Raw genomic sequence first — 20235 nt, 5'->3', positions numbered from 1 at the left:
TCTGGGCAACCTGTTCCAGTGTCTCACCACTCTCAGTGCAAAGAATTTATTCCTAATATTCTCTCTAAATCTACCCTCTTCCAGCCTAAAGCCATCCCGCCCTGATCCTATCACCACAAGCCCTTGTAAAAAGTCCCTCCCTAGCTTTCATGTAGGCCCCTGTCAGGTACTGGAAGGCTGCTATTAGGTCTCCTCAGAGCCTTCTCTTCTCCAGGCTGAACAGCCACAGCTCTCGCAGCCTGTCTCCTCGGGGAGGTGCTCCAGTCCTTCTCATCTTTGTGGCCCTCTTATAGACCCACTCCAAGAGTTTGATGTATCAATAAAATCTGGGAATTGTCTATGTTGGAAATTTAGAGCTTATAAATGAAGAGTTTGCTAGTCTTTATTTTTTTACAATTACTCTTAATGTCTCAAGTAAAAACATCCATCAAGCAATCCTTGGTATGAAATGTCACATAGCTGAGAATTTACTTACCAAGTTGCCTGCATTAAGCATGAATTTAAAACCGTCTGACATATTATTGTGCTCCAGTGCCATGAACAAAGTGTTCACCACGATGCAAATGGTGATGGTGAGATCAATAAAAGGATCCTTTATGAAAGCAGACACTTTTTTCTTGATTCTCAACCAAAGTGGACAGCAGTCCCAAATGAGATACTTTAAAGCAAAATCACTCAGGCACCGTGGACATCTCCTCTGAGATTCTTCAAGTTCTAAATGCAAAAGAAAACTTCACTATAATTAAAGAGTAATCACTGAGCAAGATGGGGAAATGACAACTTTAAGTATTCAACAGACTAGAGAAGAAAAAGGAAACCTCACATTCCCCAGAGCCTCAGAACTTCCTTGCACCTTAGAATAGAATAGAATAAACCAGGTTGGAAGAGACCTTCAAGATCATCGCATCCAACCTATCATCCAACACCACCTGATCAACTAAACCAAGGACCCTATCAAGTCTCCTCCTAAACACCTCCAATGATGGTGACTCCACCACCTCCCCAGGCAGCACATTTCAATGGGCAATCACTCTCTCTGTGTAGAATTTCTTCCTAACATCCAGTCTGAACCTCCCCTGGTGCAGCTTGAGACTGTGTCCTCTTGTTCTGGTGCTGGTTGCCTGGGAGAAGAGACCAGCCCCCACCTGTCTACAACCTCCCTTCCATTCATGTTGTCCTTACAGCAGCCAACAAGCTTGAAGGTAAAACTCAGAGAAAAATGAATTCAAAATACATTGATGCAAACTTCAAAAACCTTTGGGTCAGGTTTTATTTGCCTTAGTCTCAGACCTGTCCTACAACCATCTGACTAAGTACAAATGTTTATGATGCAGCGGCTACTCTGCAGCTTCTCACACTCTTGTAGGCTGACATAGCAGCTAAGGCCTTTTTCACCTTATCCCTGTGGAGAGTTCTAGGGCACTGCCAGCATCACATTCAATATCTTTTTGTCTCCTTTGACTCTTAAGAGAGTCTAGAATGTCGATGGCAGCTGCAGGACTTCTGATTGTACGTGAGGAAAATCCAGACTACAGTGCCTGAAATTTGGTCTTGGGTAACTTCCACTGGAAAGGTCCTGTCTACAGTTTCCCAAGAACTGCCACAAATTGTTTTGCTTGCATGATCTTGTTAATTCTGCATGCCTGTGGCATCACAAGTCACAGGGTTGGGAGGAGAAAATTATGCCCCTTCTGCCCCACAGATGCTCAAGAAACTCCTTCCACCCTCTCTCTCTCTCCAGTCCCCTTCTGTGACAGTTTTTGGGCTGTGCCTTTAAGAAAGGACAGCTACTGAAACACTCTAGCTGAATGTTTTGGTGTAAAAAGGAAAACAAAGATAATTCTAAACAAATTTCAGTGGTAGATCAGTGGGAATGTAACTTTAAAGTTTTAGTCTGTGCAGTGTCAGTCTGTTTCAGTCAGCCTGGACAGCTCTTTTTTCTTTCTGTGCTTGGCGCTGACCTTGGACTAATGAGATAAGAAATTAATTCTTTTTTTTCTTCCCTTAACAACTGCTTTGAACTAACAGAATTTCCCCTTAATAATTACTTTTCTTTCTAACCCTTTCTGGGAAAAAAGGAGGAATGGGGAATAGGGGGTTTTGGGGGGAGCCCTCCTCTATCGAGGGTGGTGGGGGGGAGTTTTCTGTGTTACATTCTTTCCTGTGGATTTTTGTATATACTGTAAATACTGTATATTGTGTAGAATGGAATAGAATAAACCAGGTTGGAAGAGACCTTCAAGATCATCTTGTCCAACCTATCATCCAACACCACCTAATCAACTAAACCAAGCACCCTATCAAGTCTCCTCCTGAACACCTCCAGTGATGGTGACTCCACCATCTCCTCGGGCAGCCCATTCCAATGGGCAATCATTTCCTCCTAACCTCCAGCCTAAACCTCCCCTGGCACAGCCTGAGACTGTGTCCTCTTGTTCTGGCACTGGTAGCCTGGGAGAAGAGACCTACCCTAAATGAGTAACATCAAAACTCACTGCATCCCATTCTGCTTGTAAAAATAAAGCTCTTATCCATTTTGCTTCTCCGCCTGAGTTAGCTGTGGTTTGTGGGGGGCAGGGGGAGAATTGAACTTTTCTCACTACCACACCTTCGCTCTCTGTCCTACAAAATGAGATCTTACAAATAGGCAAAGGATGTGCTCCAGTGCCTAAGGACTGTGTCATCCTGCATTTTTATATTTTTTTAAAAAGAGCTAAATTAATGATAAAATTCCCAACGACTCACCTACAAATCTCTGTTAACCTTTAAGAACTGTATTGACATTTTGGTCTTTCATGCTAGCATTACCTTAGGATTGAAATAAGCATAATGAGGAACCACTTACCCTCCAAGACACTGGTAATTATGCTGACTACGCTTGCTGCCCTTTGTCTCTGAAGTGCCTCGTTAAAGTGCTCCACTGACAGATGAGGAGGCAAATGCATCATGCTGCTCTCATCACTTACAGCTGCCTGCTTGAAGAAGTAAACATGATTAGGGAGATACCACGGGAATAAAATGAAATAGAAAGTGATGATGGGTAACTATGAAAGTTAATAGGAACAGTGACACCCAGCCAGAGAAATGTACCTTTTTTTTACAAGATGTAATAGATGTAGAGAATGAAGGTCTTACTCTTCAGCAGTAAAGCTGCAGTAAATGGATCCTGCAAGCATGTAATAAGCAATAGGGCAAGCACAGACCTTGGAAATAAGTGTACGAGGGGAAACAGGCTTAGGAAATATCCTAACTAATGGAAAAGGAGAGAGATTAAGGATAAACTGGTAGAAAAGCATCTCTGTCCTCTTGGAGAACTTACAAAGCTTCTGCATGAAGCTAAACGTGATAGAAAAGTGAAAGACATTCGAGGTATTGATCAAAATTACTATCTTGGACAGGGGATGGGATATAAAAGCTCCTTGGTGGCTTGTAATCCCAGCACTAGGACCCTTAAAAACTGTGTTAGTACAAGTGGCAAATAGCAGAAATGTAAAGGAATGCTGAAAGAATTGATCAGATTATTAAAAGTCACTTTCTACTGACAGCTTATAAGCCACTCATATCAGTAAACTTCATTTCACATGACTCTTTGGCATTACTTTGGAACTCTTAAGAGATGAGAAACTTGCCACTTAGAGAAAACAAAAACACATTAGGAAGCATATATTTAAATGAGTATCTTTTCCTTACCAGATCCCCTTTTCCTGGGTCTTCCATTACTGGTGGGAGCATAACTCCTTCAGAAGACACTAGATCTAGACTGTGCACTCTGCTGCTTCCCCCTCCTATCATTCCATTGCAGTCATCTGTGTTAGGCCACTTGCTGCCCTGCAGGTAGTTGGGGGTGGCAGGGTGAGAGCTGTGGGTCATCAGACTTTGGATGCTGGAGCGCCTTCCCATCTGCGTGACCGACGGTGACCGCTGCGGAATCTTGTGTTCCCCAGCACTGTGTGTTTCCTCATCACCCAAATCCATTCTGGAATCAACTTCCAAAGCAGGTATTTGGAAGTTGAACACGCTGCCATGGCTAGGTCTGTGCTTTGCCTGATGTGCGTACATCAGGCCAAGGAAAGACTGAAAGCCCAGGAGGATAAAGAGAGGATGTCAGATCATAGAGAAAATGTTGGGGAGTGGTAAATGTGCAGAGCTTGGTAACATTTCCTGCCAACTATTGCACATCCAAAATGTTTTATTTGATTTAGACTTTTTCAGGAAGGAATCATGGAATGGTTTGAGTTGGAAGGGGACTTAAAGATCATCTTGTTCCAACCCTTGGCCATGGTCAGGGACAACCTGGCCTTGAACACCTCCAGGCAGGAAGCATCCTGAGCAACCTGTTCCAGTGTCTCACCACCCTTACTGTAAAGAATTTCTTCCTAATGTTCAGTCTAAATGTACACTTAAAGCCATCCCTATCTCGTCACTGCAAACACCTGTAAAAAGTCCCTCTCCAGCTCTCTTGTGAGTCCCCTTCACATACTGCAAGGCTTACACTTGGATTTTAAGGGACAGATAACAAAATCCTATCAGCTATATGAGAAGCTTTACATTTATTTTTCAAGCAAGACATTTTTAACTGAGAATGAGGGCACAAAAGTTGAATTCCAATAGTCATTCACTTGTTTTCTCAATATTAATCTTTTAACTCTTCTTGTAACTTTCCTTCCATCCTTTGCTTACATTTCCTTTACAAATTAATTTTGACCTCTAATTCTTCCTTATCCCCCAAGGTTATTTATTTTAAAGACTTAAGAGCCAACAGTGTTTGTCATAGGATTTGGGTTGTGCTTTCAGGCAGTTTATTTTAGCATTAAAATGTGGAAAATCTGTAAGGATCTCAGGCTCAAGACAATAGATTACCAACTTTCGTTGATTGTCTGTGGACTGTGATTTGGGGAATTGTTGTTCTTCTTCACTGTCTTCCAGCCCCAAGGATTTCTTTCTCTTTTTTCTGTTACTTCTTTCTTTGATTTCTTTGGTAGACAGAGGAGAGGCTTCGAGGGAGCTAACTGACAGGATATCATTTCCTTTAAAAGCCAATGACTGAAATTGAAAGAAGAACATGGATGATATTTTTTTTTTTGCTGGGTGCTTTGAATAGCAGCAGACAGAAAACACTTCTGTGCTCTGCTTTATTTCCCTGTAACAATTTGTGTTTCACAAAACTCATTAAAAAAAATCTTCCAATATGCCATAACACTAAAAGAAAGAGGAAAGACTATCCCAGCATATGGAGCACTGAACAATTTGCTGCCTGCAGTATGTTACATGATCACATGTATTGGGCCTGCCAGGAGCAAAATAATCACATTATAGCTCCTATCCCTCCGTATGGTGCGTTTGCTCACAATAAAAATGCTCAGTTCGAAAACGGGGCTGTAGAATATATCCATTGCCCCAAATACATGTTCAAGCAGTATTAAAATGAAGCCTTTTCATTTGGGATCCTTGGGACTGTATTCACTCCGTGGCTAACTTTCTTCCCCATGCTGAATTTAGGACAGTGTTTTCAAACCTCAGGATTATTTTGTTCCAGAAGCTTCCAAGACATTAAAGTTACCAAGAGACTTTTTGTTCAACTGCGATAGCTTGTGGCTCAGATGTTAACACAGTTTGATCAAATGAATGACTTTGTATTTCTCTGCTCAGCAGCCCACCAGGATAAAAAAAGAGAGTTAAAAAAAATAAAGAAAACAATTACCATTTCCTTTTGGAAAGCTGCTTGCTGGTGGAATTTTTATATTTTCCAGATTTTTGAACACTATTTGTCTTACACTAACAGCAGCCTGTAATGCTCATTATCCACAACAAAACTCAGTGTTTCACAGGAAAAATGCACAGCTAAACAAGAAATTGCTCCTGCAGCTCGAGGAATCACTGCTTTTAGTAAATCACTCCCACGAGTGACTACTATATACAGCTGTACACAGGGAGTGATGTGTTTTCTCACATGACTGACAACAGAACACTGAGACCAATGATTTCAATGAAATAATTTACATCTCACCTGCTCCTTCTGTAATAATTCCATGGCTTCCCGAAGCTTTCTTTCCTTTGCCTCTGTTTCAGCAATGGTGGCCTTGTTCTGGTCCTCGTATGCCATTGTTACTACAGCCAGAATCAAGTTGACTAAATAAAACGAGCCCAGAAAGATGACCAGCATGAAGAAGAATATATACATCTTCCCAGAAGCTCTGAGGGTCTGTAAGCAACACACCCCAGAGATAAAAATTACCATAAAACATATCAAATAAGCTTTCTCTACGTCTCCAAAATCTTCAGAAATACTCAGCTTCCTATGAATAATACTTCAGGAAGCCTAATGGAAATATACTTTGCTTAGCCCTTCCTCCCTCTTTTTCTCTCTTACATGGTTGCCTGTGAATCACTGATATACCCCAGGAGGACAAGTGAGGAGGCATTGTTACATTTTTGAAGGACAATAGCATTTTCTTAAAGAGTCTCTAAACCAGCAGGGTGATAGGGGCTGCTGGGAAGCACTTCAATATTGCCTTTCTAGGAGTCGCATCTTGCAAGAAGGGAGAAGGGAGGACATGGGCTTAATGACTTAATGGAATGGAATGGAATGGAATGGAATGGAATGGAATGGAATGGAATGGAATGGAATGGAATGGAATGGAATGGAATAGACCAGACCAGGTTGGAAGAAACCTTCGAGATCATCGCGTCCAACCCATCATCCAACATCATCTAATCAAATAAACCATGGCACCAAGCACCCCATCAAGTCTCCTCCTGAACACCTCCAGTGATGGTGACTCCACCACCTCCCCGGGCAGCCCATTCCAATGGGCAATCACTCTCTCTATCAAGAATTTCTTCCTAACATCCAGCCTATACCTCCCCTGGTGCAGCTTGAGACTGTGTCCTCTTGTTCTGGTGCTGGTTGCCTGGGAGAAGAGACCAGCCCCCACCTGTAGCTATTCCTTTTATTTGAGGTTTCTTGTAGTGTCTAAGCATTTTCTGCTTCAGCTATTTCTGTCCCTGGAAGACCAATTGTGAGTTATGCACAAAGCTGGTACCTGCTGGTACAGACGCTCCCAGTAGTCCTGGGTCATCAGGCGGAATAAGGAAAGAAAAGCCCAGCCAAATGTGTCGAAACTAGTGAAACCATGGTCAGGATTTGGCCCAATTCTCAAGCATATGTAGCCTGGAGGACAGGTCCTAGAAGTAATCATAAAAAGCAGAGCTCTTTTCAGCTGTGCAGATTTCAAGGAAACCTGCATCATATCAGAGGTTTCTGATTATTATCCAGCTCCACATTTCATTAGGTTGTGAAATGGTTTTCTATTCCAGCTGGCACTGGATGGAAAGTAGGATGGAAAAAGCAGCACCCACAACCCAGCAACAAAGGAAGACAGCTGGAGCAGACCACCAACCCAGGACAGCTCCCTCATCACCAGCCTGAGGATGAGTCCTCTGCCCCTTACTGCAAAGCAGCCACATCTCCCTCCTTGCTCAAACCTGCCCTTGCAAAGCCATGTTTACTTTTTCCAGTTTAAAACTCATGAGCCTACACAGAGAGGAGCATACCTGTCCTGTGCTGTATCTGACACCTTCCTTGTCTTCAGTTCTCTTGTATGATCATGGGGCAGAGAAACACAGCACTTCGGGAAAGGCTCAAAGGAATTTAGACCTGAACAATCAACTGCATGTTCATGCTTTGTTCCTTACAAATTATCTGACTGTTCCCTATATTTTGTTGTCTGCATTCCTGTTACTGCATTCAAGGAAGGCTTGGGGTTTCTGCTTTTGTTTTATGTAACTGAGCAAACACAGAAGCACTGAGGCAGAGAAAACTTACAAAGAAGGAATATTTTTAAGTGCACTTACCCAGCACCAGGACCACATAGCAAATGATCTGAGGTGCCCTCTTTCCTAGGAAAGTATTCTACAAAAAAGGGGGGAAAAAATTAAAACCAAAGCACTTTCTAGCCTAATACTTCTATCCTCTAATGTGAGCAGTGAAGGGTGAGCAGTGACCTGCAAGTGTAAGTGCACAGACCTAGAGAGGTTTCCAATGCTCAGAGTAACTGCACCAGGTTGGAAAATGTCCTGCCCATGTTCATAAACAGCCATATGTGCATGCACAAATTTCAAACTCAAGGCAGTCTTTAACAAAAACAAAGAAGTTTTAAAAACATCATCACTTTGACCTTGTCTGAATAAAGGAAATGATGAATTGGCAGGCACATTTTCAAGCACAGGCCCTGGTTTGGTAATCATTAGCACAAGCTCTGACGTAGTTTTGGCCAGTAGCAATTAGGCCTCTCCAGGACAGTATACAGACACCACTTGGGGCTGCACAGACCACTTCTGTTTCCAATAAGAGAGGGGAAAAAAAAAAGAAATAAAAAATTAGGTGCCCCATTTTGAGGAGGAAAAAGGAGTATTTGGCTGTGAAGATACACACCATGCCATGTCACTGCTCTGCTGAGCCAAACAGCAGGTCCTAACCCTGCTGAGTTGAGGAATAGAGGTTCCTTCATGAGGATGTAAAAGCTGTGCCCTTTTTGACACCTTCCTCTATTTCCCTTAACATGAGTCACTCTGGTATCCAAGAGAGCAGCAAAGCAATAGCTTTAGTGCCAAGAGCTAATTAGCCCCATTAAGGTGTGGGTTTATTATCGCAGATGCAAGGAAGCTCTCCTGTCTCTCTGGTGCTTCTCAAGCCTGAGCTGTGTTTACCAGGTAAGAAGGCACGATTCAGAGCCAGCAGGAATCCTTAGTATCAGCTGGACAGTACCATGTAAATATTAACAAGTCACTGTCTGGGTTACTTTCCACCCAAATTTTGTTCAGTTTTGTCCTTACCAACTGACAAAAAGTTTAAGCAGATTCAGTGATTGAGCTTCAGAGGCTTGTAACAGCTCTTCATGTTGAAGATGGGAACTTCCCACAAAATGAAAACCAAAGAACCCCTTAAAATAATATACAATACATTATTTAATAGAAAACCAGGCTTATACAGAATACAGAATGAACCAGGGTGGAAAAGACCTTTGAGATCATCGAGTCCAACCTGTCACCCAACACCATCTAATCAACTAAACCATGGCACTAAGTGCCTCATCCAATCACTTTTGAAACACCTCCAGTGATGGTGAAAAGTGATGGTAGGAAAAGTCATTTAACTGTCTTTAAAACTGTGTGCAAATCACCCAGCACAGAGGTTGTACAGCATAGGATGTGAACAAGCTTGTGAAGCGACACGGAGCTTGCAGTTCTTAAGCCTGGCTTTCTCCAGGGCATTGCCTTTACACAGCTGCAATGTTCTGCATTATAAAATAAATTAAAAAGAAATCAGAGGGATTTGTTTCCTCTTTCTTCAGCACATAAAATTAGTAGATTTAGCCAAAGTGGTTTGTATCTAAGGTCTCACGTGGTGTTCTGCCTGGCTTGTTTTGAAGCTTGCTTTCAACTGCAATTTTTACAGCGTTCTGTATATGCAAACGCCTTTTTTTCTCACATGTGTTTTTCTGCTAGGTGCATGAATTTCTTGCAGAGAGTTTTTCCTCAAGAATCTTTTATACAAAGATTTTTTTTCTTCTCCCCCTGGACTGTGAAGTTATTAAAGAAATCCTGTCTGGACAAATCTTTTGCACAGAATGTATACAAACAGCATCCTGTGTGGGTGTTTCCTTTAAGTAATACATTTCCCCTGCTTCTGTCCCTGTACAACTGCTGCTATGTTTGAACTTGCTGGTTGAGCTCTTCTTCAGTGATGAAGGCTGCTTCATATTTCTGGCAGGGACATTGTCTACTTTGAGTGCATTTTTTTTTCCTGTGTATTGAGGCTTTTCCTTTAGCACAAGGTTTTTCCTTTATGAATTGAATCTTACAGTTGCTGTTTCTCTGAATGCTTTGGTGTGTTTTCAGATCTGTGCTCTATCCTTCCATCACCAGCCTCATTCCAGATGCCTACATGAAAAATGTATGTTGTATGTATCTTATATAAAAGGTAAAATAAGATACCTATGATATGAAGAAGTAACCTTGACTTTGAACAAATTCCTCTGTTTCAAGCTGAAGAGTAACTCACTGGGCAGCAAAATGAACATGTACAGACTATTCAGCATGTAGTGAAGGGTGAACATTAGAGAATTGCAGCAGAGAATGAGCTAATGTTGTTTGTTATTGTCACATCATTCTGGGAAACCAAGCTGGATGTTACTGGAAAATTTGGGAGTGCTATTTCTTCTAATGGAGGGAAAGGCTGCATTCCTGGATGCCTGCAAGATGCTCTGGCAATCTGAAAGCCATTATCAGGTAGTTACTCTTCAAAATAACCAATCATCAAAGCATCAATATTATTCACAGGAAGTGGTTACACATGCATGCATAGGGGTCTATACTATCAACTGAAAAAGAACTAAAGAGAGAAATTACCTGTATCATTAGCAAACATTTCATAGAAGTCATCTGTTGTAATATTGAGCTCTGTACAGTTCTTGGTACACTTATATCTCAGATTGCCCTTAAAAAGCTGGAGGCCTATAAGGGCAAAGACACTCAGGCAGAAAACAGTCAGAATCATCACATCAGAAAGCTTCTTAACAGACTGGATAAGTGCCCCTACAATGATCTTGAGTCCTAGGAAGACAATATACAAAGGGAAAATGGGATGAAAAACCAAAATTCATTTGGCATATTCAATTAGAGTTAAAGAAACATACAACAACCAACATCCTAAAATTACTGGATAATATCTGGCAAATGTATTGGCAACACAAGTACAGTTTGGATGAGAGGATGACAAAAATTTGCTTTTCCTCATTTGATTCACCCTACAGTTTCCAGATGTTCACTCGATCCTGCAAAATATTTAGGCAAGGATGAGGAATCAGAGCTAGTTGAGTTATTCTTATCCAGAAAGAGTAATATGCATCATTCAAATGAATTTTCCAGCATGGGTAATATGTGAGGAAAGTGGAAACATTGAAAACAATACTGAATGTGGTCAAAAAAGACAAGAATGAAAAGACAGAGGCAACTCATAGGTTCTTAATTTGTGTTTCATCATGAGAGAGAATACACACTAAGAGAAAAAGTGACAAGGAAACTGATTTCTGAAGGGATTATGGAAGATGACCAACAGTGAAGTCTTTTCAGTCACCAGTTTCTCTTGAACCATAGCTCACAGACCAGCTAGAAGAGAATTCTGTAACATTGACATTATTAGATGTTGACAAAATCTTTAGAAGCATAATGGAGATAAATTAAATACTAGATTGTTTCTAATGCTTGATTTATTCTGACTGGGCCTGGTGAAGTGAGACACTGTGTCCATAAATTCAGCGATGTCTGCAATCAGTGAAAGATACAGGGGGGGAGGGGGAAATTAACAAAGGCAAATGCCAACATTTTGATTGGAGCAAAGAATCAGTTGTAAGTGATAGAAAATACTCAGCAAATAGGTTTTCTTACCTGGAATTACTGAAATGGTTTTTAAAGCTCTCAGAACCCTGAAAGTCCGAAGGACTGACACACTCCCCAAGTTACTAACTGCTCCCACATACCTGCAAAGTCAGGATGGGGTACATCAAGTGGTTAAGTGGAGTAAACAGAGCAATTATTTAACAGTGGTCATTCTTAACTGTCAGTCCTTCCAAGCATGTTTTAAGTATTAAGAGACTACCTATCAAGGATTTTTCTGGAGACTTAGAAACCCATTTCTTGATTACTAGTGACCTTATGAGGTAGCTCTTGACTTGTGCACAACTGCTTGTGTGTCTGTATCATAAAATACCATGCATTTAAAATATAAACAAAGGTAACACTCAAACTTCCTCATTTCAAGCTGAAACACTAACTGAGCTGGTTTGATCTCCTCTCTGTAGCTGCACTTGATCAGTAAAAAGCTTTCTAATTACTAGAAATGTAATTAGAAGCTCCTGCTACCTTCTTTTTGGAGATGAAGAGCCCAAATTTAATCCATTGTACCAGTATCTCAAACTTACATTTGCACTCACAGGATTAGTGTGTGTGTATTTGACAGCCCAGCTATTACACCATCCCTCGAGGTGTTCAAGAGGAGATTGGACGTGGCACTTGGTGCCACGGTCTAGTCATGGGTCTGTGGTGACAGGTTGGACTTGATGATGCTCAAGGTCTCTTCGAACCTTGGCTATACTGTGATACACTTCACTGACTGAAATCTATCCATTCACCTACATTCAGAGTATGCAGAACCATAGAATCATTTTGGTTGACAAAACCTTGAGGACTACCAAGTCCAGCTGTTAACTCAGCACTGCCAGGTCTAGAGTAAACTGTGTCACTCAGCACCACATTTGCATGTCATTCAAATCCCCCAGGGATGGTGTCTCCACCACTTCCCTGGGAAGCCTGTTCCAGTGCTCAACAACCTTTGCAGTGAAGAAATTTTCCCTAATATCCAACCTAAACCACCCCTGGCTCAACAAACCTCTTGCTCTGCCCAGCTCTACTCCCTTCTTGAAAGACTAATACACAGGTGTTACACAGTGGGCAATAAAACAAGGGGAAGAGTCAATGTCCTGGGGAGTTTCAGATACAATTAGGACCCACAGGGGTTGATTTATCATACTGCAGGAAACCTTTTGCACCACAGCAACAAGAACTTCAATCACAAGCACAGGTAATCCATATTTTATCTGTTCCCACTTACGCCATAATGATAACAGTGAAATCCAACCAGTTCCAGGGATCTCGGAGGAAAGTGAATTCATTTAGGCAGAAGCCTCTTGCCAATATTTTTATCAATGATTCAAAAGTGTAAATGCCAGTGAAAGTAAATCTGAGGGGAGAAAAGTGCCGCAAGGAAAACAGCAATATTAACAATTAACAGAAGAGACATAGGCAGACTGTTTACTGTCTAGGACAACAAACCAAGATAAAGCTGAAGAGAAGTACTGGAAAAGCTGCTATTGATTTCAGTGCATTTGAGGCTGAGGGAGCTGGGATTGTTTAGCCTAGAGAAGAGGAGGCTCAGGGCAGACCTTATTGCTGTCTACAACTACCTGAAGGGTGGTTGTAGCCAGGAGGGGGTTTGTCTCTTCTCCCAGGCAACCAGCACCAGGACAAGAGGACACAGTCTCAAGCTGCACCAGGGGAAGTTTAGGCTTGAGGTGAGGAGAAAGTTCTTCCCAGAGAGAGTTGTTAGGCATTGGAATGTGCTGCCCAGGGAGGTGGTGGAGTCACAATCCCTGGAGGTGTTCAAGAGGGGATTGGACATGGCACTTGGTGCCATGGTTTAGTCATGAGGTCTGTGGTGACAGGTTGGATTTGATGATCTTTGAGGTCTCTCCTAACCTTGGTGATTCTGTGATTTGATCTGACTTACACAGGGTTTGAGACTGCAATCTAGACATGGCCATTAACATGAATGATTGTGACCTGTTCTTTTTGGCATTCAACATTTTTTTTCCCAACACTTTCACGTGATTCCTCATAATTTGCAAACCATGAAGCTCCAAGTTTCTTGCTAAAATCAAGACACAAATTTGTATCTTCCTCTGGTTTCAAGTGGCCAAGTGAACGTGTGAGGCACTGTGTACTATTTACTTTGGGCGCACGGCATCCATTTCTGTGCAGAATGTTTTAGACACAGAGAAATACAAGAGTGCAGGACTTTCAATTTCAGATGGCAATTATTCTTATTAATGGAAAATTATCAGTAAAAGCTCTTCTGGACTTACTGAGTGCACTTAGCATTTCAACAAGGCAGAGATCTCCCTACAGAATTCATGAGGCATTCAGTCAGTAGTCAGTAAATGCACTAAGAAGAGATACACATGTAGTGCTTCCCTTTTCATTTGGAAAGAAGTATTCTGAAATTATTATTGAAATGCATTTGAACAGCAGACCTGATGCCAGCACTAGATACAACTCTTATCTAACCTTTAATGCTCTCATAGCTAAAGAAATGTCACAGAATCACAATAAACTGGGGGTTGGAAGAGACCTCTGGGAATCATTATTCCAACTCCCCTGCTAAAGCAGGGTCACCCAGAGCAGGATGCACAGGACTGCAATCAGGCACACTTTGAATATCTACAGAGAAAGGGACCCCACAGCCTCTCTGGGCAGCCTCTTCCAGTGCTCTATTACCCTCAAAGCAAAGACAAAACCTATGTTCCAGTTTGTGTGAATTGCCCCTTGTCCTCTTACTGAGCACCCCTGAAAAGAGTCTGGCCTCATCCTCTTGCCCCCTTACCCTTTAGATCTTGATAAGCACTGACAAGATCCTCTCTCAGTGTGCTCTTCTCCAGGCTAAAAGTCTCAGATCTCTCAGTCTTTCCTTGCAGGAGAGATTCTCCTATCTCATCAGCATCTTCACAGCCGCTCCAGTAGTTGCCTGTCTATCTTGAACTGGACACAATACTCTAGCTGTGGTCTCACTAGGGCAGAATGGAGGGGGAGGAGAACCTCCCTTGACCTGCTGGACCTTCTTAATATACCCCAGGATACCATTTGCCTTCTTGGCCACAATGGCATATTGTTGACTCGTGGTAAACTTCTTGTCCCCAGGACTCCCAGGTCTTTCTTTGCAAAGTTCCTTTCCAGTTCCTTTGCAAAGTTCCAGTCCTAACCTGTACTGGTACATGGGATTATTCCTCTGTAGATGCAGGACCCTACACTTACATATCTCAGCATCTTCTGAACATATCTGTGTTGATACCACACAGACTCTTGTTCCTGGATGCATGAGAATTTGCCATTTTCAGGTGTCTCTAAGTATTTTGCAATCTTCTCCCCTGGGTTAGAATTTTCCCAGACTGAAATGTTGAGAGCTGAAATACTTTATTTTAAGGAAATAAAAACTTGGGATTATCTAGTTTAAGCATGACTACAAAGGCATGGGTTTATTGTAATTTAACATTGGCAGCACTGAAGAAAAGAGCTTTGTTTCCCAACAGCATCCTGCAGGACAGGAACTTCTGACAGGAAGCTTTTTTTTCCTTTAGAGCAAAACTCAAGATTTGAATATTATTGAAAAGAATTTTAGCAGAAAGCAACTCTTGTGCTTCATCAGTGTCAGGAACACTGGGAAATGTGTTCTGATAAAGAGCAAATGATTATTGAGCTTAGACAGTGGGATAACAAGCTGAAGCAATAGGACAGACATGAGGTTAGTCCAACAGTGGAACTTAATCTACTTTCTCCTGTAACACCAGAGTTATTGTAGTTATTGAGTTTAAAAAGACCCACATTCCCTAACACAAGCAACTTTCCTTCTAAATTCCCAATAAACTCTTGAGTGAAGGCACCAAGATGAGTCTCAAGAATTCAATATAACTAGAAAATTAAAAGCCATACCCACCCAAAGATACTTACTCAACATACTTGTTCCATGAAGCAGATGAAGAGTTCTTAGTGGTCTCAGTCAGAGCCATAAATACACAATTAGTTAGAATAGTGCACATGATAAAAAAAGTGAATAATGTAAATCATGGGAGTGAAGGCAAAGAATGTGACATTGATTCAGAAATGCATTTAGATCATCTGGCAGTCGTAGATGTTGATTTTAGGGCACATGTAAGAACAGCATGCACAGGTATTTGTCAATTCTGAGCCATGAAGAGGACAACACACAAGCATGGTTATTCATGCCATCTGGATTTCTTCATGGGCTAGAGATCTGCTGCTCTAAGCATTTGCAAAACTTGTAAAGGATCTTCAATCATTCAAAGAGCAGGAGAAGAGGATGCAATTTTTTTGTTTCATTTCATAGCATAGAAGTGAAAAACTCACCCAAGGTCACACAGGTGAAGCCCAAACCTGACTGCATTGGCAGAGCTGCACTCTTCTGAAGTCTACATGGATACTTGCAAATGTCTCAAAGAACTCTAGATGCCCAAGTTTAACTAACTCTTGAAACTGCCCAGCTGCTCTGTGGGATCTGCTGACTATAGAATATGAAAGGGAACTTGGCTGCCTAGCTCATGTGTAGACAGCTTCTGGCTCCAGAGGGGAATCTCATGCCTTTTGTCATACCACACCTTTTGGCAATCCAGGAGGTAGATGTGCATGGGAAAGGCATCTAGCCTGTCCATCATCCATGCTCTTCATTCCCACAAAAATCCCCTGGCTTTAGCTCTAGACAACGTCAAGCTCTCACCAACCCAGGAGATGGACTGTTGAAATGTCAATATCAGCCAACTTACTACCTCAAGTGAGAGGCATCACTCTTCCAGGGATGTCTATACTCTACTATGATGAAAACTTCAGACTCATTGTAGCTAACTCAGCATCACACAGCCAGGAGATAGCTAGAAACCTAATTCACACAGGGGTACTGCAGACTCTACTGGGCTTGACTCAGCCGTGAGCAACAGTGTTGTTATTGCTCTGTTTTCATTCCTCAGCACCAAAATGCAGCAGTACCCTAATGATTCTTGACATCTACATTTAATGTACGACACAGGATCTATATCACCTTTATATTCCAAGGGCATGCCCTGCAACAGCATCCATGGAAATGTTCCTTTTCATCTAGCAAAGATGGAATATTTTTAACCTGATTTCCCAATGAAATAAACTTTGTGTGCTTTTTCCTTCCTGTGTGTTTTCATACACATGCCTGCCTATCTCAGCCTTTTTCTCTTAAAATTGGTCAATGGTTGATCAGCTTTGGCACATGAGTTGAATTTAATTCTTACAGAATAAAGCAGAAGATGAGAAAAAGGATAGAGATCTTATTAGTGTTCTCACTGGGAAAGGCTTCAGCATGTGAGACTTTTTTGGTGGGACATCAGGAAATCAGCATCAGTGATCAGTCTCAAAACCCAAATTGGTAGGAAAAATCAGACTCCAACAGCAGTTTTATGAGTACTGAAGTGCTCACAACACTATTGATTTCTGCACAGCACAGAGCACCAGGACAATAATAACTTCTAAGGTAATTCATAAATCCAACTAATCTGGTGAGAGGAAAAGGCTACATTCATTCAGTGATCTCAAATACAGGAGCACAGCACCGCTCAAGGGTCCAGGGTCAAACAGAGCAAATAAATTCAACAAAAGGATATGAATGGACTAAAATTTTAATTGCTGTTCTTCGGATTGGGTGGAAAGGACTGAGGATCCATAAGGCACGTGTAGCAGTAAATCGGAAGATTGTTTTCTGCTTGTTTAGCACTATGAAAACCTTATGAAGAAAAAGAAACATGAAAGAAAGTTTTCAGGAAGTTGAAGAGAGGACAATTTTTGTGCTGTATCTTGTTGCATCAGTGATGAGCAAGAGCTTGGTTTTTACTTCAGTCTGTTTAAAGGGGAAGATTCTCTGCAATAGTTTGCTGTGCTTGTGTCATAAAATGATGAAAGAGTTAATGCCCATTAACTTGGTGATCTTTGAGGCCTTTTCCAACCTTATTGATTCTATTCTATTCTATTCTATTCTATTCTATTCTATTCTATTCTATTCTATTCTATTCTATTCCATTCCATTCCATTCCATTCCATTCCATTCCACTCTACTCTACTACGCTACTCTACTCTACTCTACTCTTCTCTACTCTACTCTCTCTACTCCTTTCTACTCTACTCTACTCTACTCTACTCTATCTCTACTCCTATTCTTTCTATTCTACTCTACTCTACTCTACTCTACTCTACTCTACTCTACTCTACTCTACTCTACTCTATCTCTACTCCTATTCTTTCTATTCTATTCTGTTCTATTCTGTTCTATTCTACTCTACTCTACTCTATTCTATTCTAACTGCCAAGCTGCAAAAGAAAAGCAATCCTCAGCATGAGCTTCTTTGTTAAACCTTGCAAAGAGTTGTGCACATAACTAATCTTCCTAGTGACTGCTGTCTTCAAATGAAGCTCTCATTGAACCAAGGTGCACAGAGGTAGAAGGGAGAATTGCAGCCTTTGTCATTATTTGCTGTTGTTGATAGTGAGCCTTCGGCTCTAAGACTGCAGAAATTAGACCACAGTATTAATCATTTCTCAGTCAATAAGCATAATTTCCAATGGATTAGTTTCCATTCCTTTGCTCCTGATTAAAAACAGCATTTTGCACTACTTGTGGTGGCTAGAACATGGTGCTTGAATAAGTAGGTTTTAAGGATTCATAAGCAACTGTTTTAAATAATTTCTCTACTTAGGTGATCATTTACTGTACGTGTAAGTGGAGCATTTGGAACATGATAGAGAGGAAAACAGTGATTCAAACCAAGGAATTTAAGAAACTTCACAAAATTACTATAATTTCTTGTAGATCTGAGCCAAACCCCATTTTTCTTCCTTTAGGCATTTCATTTTATTTTTTTCTGCTTCCATTCTTATTCAAATGTTAATCAAGTTTGCATTATTTAATTCCTGTAATTCAAAATTAAGCTGTTTTTAAGAAGATTACAGCTTGTCATTCAGCTGTGCCAACTGCCTGCATTATTATAACCTAGAAAGGGATGATAGTTTTTCCAAAGGGATGTAAGCAAAACTATTTGACAGATTATTCACATAAACTCTTCTTGTCAACACAGTCAACCAAATTAAACCCCAAGCATCTTGGTGGGCTCTGACCTTACGATCTTCGTAGTATGGGTCGATATCCTCCAGTGGTTCCCCAATGAGTTCTGGAGGAGGATTGCCATAGAGTGCTGGTAGTTTTTGGAAAGCTTTTAGGTCAAGCTGAGGACGTGGTTTCTCCTCAGGTTTCTGGTCTATAGTATTTCTTCGACAATTCTTCTTGTCAGCAATCCTCTTTTCAATAGCAGCCAAGGATTCCAAAGTGAACTTACAGAAGCTGTTGGTACCAGGTAGTAAGAACTCAGCCATTTTTCATTCTTCTTTTCCTGTCACTAGTTCTGCCCTAATAATAGAAACAAGTGGAAAGGAAGTCAAGTAACTCTAACCAGGTTAAGTTATGAAAATTAAACATCTGATTGCCCATGCATAGGTAATAACCAACTGAGACACCAGCTTCTAAACTCACTGAAAAGCTCTATGTGGAGATTTCTTCACAGTTGATTCAGTGCAGAGCCATGGAACTATGAAGCAAGTGCAATTCCACCCACAGAATGTGAAATGCTCCCATCTGGGATGGGAATCACTGCTCAGGCTGCATGGAAGAAGAGCACACCAGAGACACGTAGCCCTTCCACCCAGAAGCTGCCACTGCCACTTCAATATCTCCTTCAAAACTGACTCCATAACTTGCAGTCAGAGCTTAATCTTGAGAAGCGTAAGGTGTCCTCAAGGGACAGCTACCAGATGACCTGCTCTTTCACCTTTCCTTTCCAAGCACTATAAACATCCCAGGAAAACAAAGTCTGAATAAAAAGGGCTTTGTTTTACTGCCTGTGTGCTGGCTCTCTGGATCTTTCCTGCCATGCAATGCCATTTCATTTCTCTCTAGATACAATATGATTTCTGCTGTCCTCACAGTACTGTAGGAAGCCACTGTTGGGAAAACAACAGCTGAAAGCCAGTGGCAAACTATCTGCAGTGAAATCTCTTCTGTTTTGTAGCCTGCCTCCCTCTCTGCTTCAATAAGCACACAGCATTGTAAATATGAAAAGTAGCCCTTGCTTCCAGCACAAACCAGAAACATTTCTGGAAGAGAAATAAGGCATTCAGACAAGAATATTCATTATTTTGCACTTTTCAAGATGAAGCTAGCAGTTGGGAAGCTGTGTGTGGTACTGTAGCAAAATATGAAACCCTTTAACATCTGCTCCCAAGTTTTCAAGTCTTCAGCTGGCCAAAGTGGTTTTTGTTTTGTGGATGCTCAGGGTAATTTAGATGTTGTGGTATCAGTAATGAGAGCTGTGAATGATGCATGAAATGACACAATTTCTGTGCAATGCACAGAGGGAATACAATAATGACTTTATTTTGCATTGTGCCAAATCATCCAGACCTTCCATCCCTCCACACAGCACTGCTGTGAAAGTCTACCTGGTCTCAAAAGTTCACCATTACAATTCTGAGTTTGTGGCAGATTTCTTTGGGGTTTTCTCTCCTCTGTTCTATGAAACCATCTTTCAAATCCCAGAAAAGAAAGTGTGAGTGTCACACCATTCTCCATCAAGACTGACTAGGGGGAAAAAAACTACAACCAAACCCAACCAAAACCAAACACCATGTTGCTGTCTGAATCCAAGGATGGAAAAGTAGGAGGAAACATGAAGACAGGTAGAGTCTGCAGGTTCTTGACTAGAGCTGTAGTCCAGGCAGGGAAGTTTTTACTGATGGTTTTATAAATTGCTCCACAGGTGA

General features: G+C 41.3%; 1 protein-coding gene across 1 annotated transcript in view; it reads right to left on the bottom strand.

Moving 5' to 3' along the window:
- LOC137445010 (sodium channel protein type 5 subunit alpha-like) overlaps positions 1–18792 on the bottom strand; it is a 38865-nt gene extending 20073 nt beyond the window's left edge. Inside the window, exons 1-14 of the mRNA XM_068146414.1 lie at positions 18538–18792; positions 17034–17152; positions 15340–15447; positions 12671–12799; positions 11449–11540; positions 10411–10614; positions 7965–7973; positions 7855–7912; positions 7044–7185; positions 6008–6202; positions 4861–5043; positions 3691–4074; positions 2846–2972; positions 476–714 (exon numbers count right to left, since the gene is read on the bottom strand). Of these exons, the coding sequence (XP_068002515.1) occupies positions 476–714; positions 2846–2972; positions 3691–4074; positions 4861–5043; positions 6008–6202; positions 7044–7185; positions 7855–7912; positions 7965–7973; positions 10411–10614; positions 11449–11540; positions 12671–12799; positions 15340–15447; positions 17034–17152; positions 18538–18792 (2244 nt within the window). The remainder of the gene's footprint in view (positions 1–475; positions 715–2845; positions 2973–3690; positions 4075–4860; positions 5044–6007; positions 6203–7043; positions 7186–7854; positions 7913–7964; positions 7974–10410; positions 10615–11448; positions 11541–12670; positions 12800–15339; positions 15448–17033; positions 17153–18537) is intronic.
- Between the last annotated feature and the right edge of the window lie 1443 nt (positions 18793–20235).

The sequence above is a fragment of the Melanerpes formicivorus genome, unplaced genomic scaffold, assembly GCF_026170545.1.
Source record: "Melanerpes formicivorus ecotype bairdi unplaced genomic scaffold, bMelFor1.0.p_v2 SCAF_13, whole genome shotgun sequence".
NCBI lineage: Eukaryota > Metazoa > Chordata > Aves > Piciformes > Picidae > Melanerpes > Melanerpes formicivorus.
This window is presented reverse-complemented; position numbering and strand designations above follow the sequence as displayed.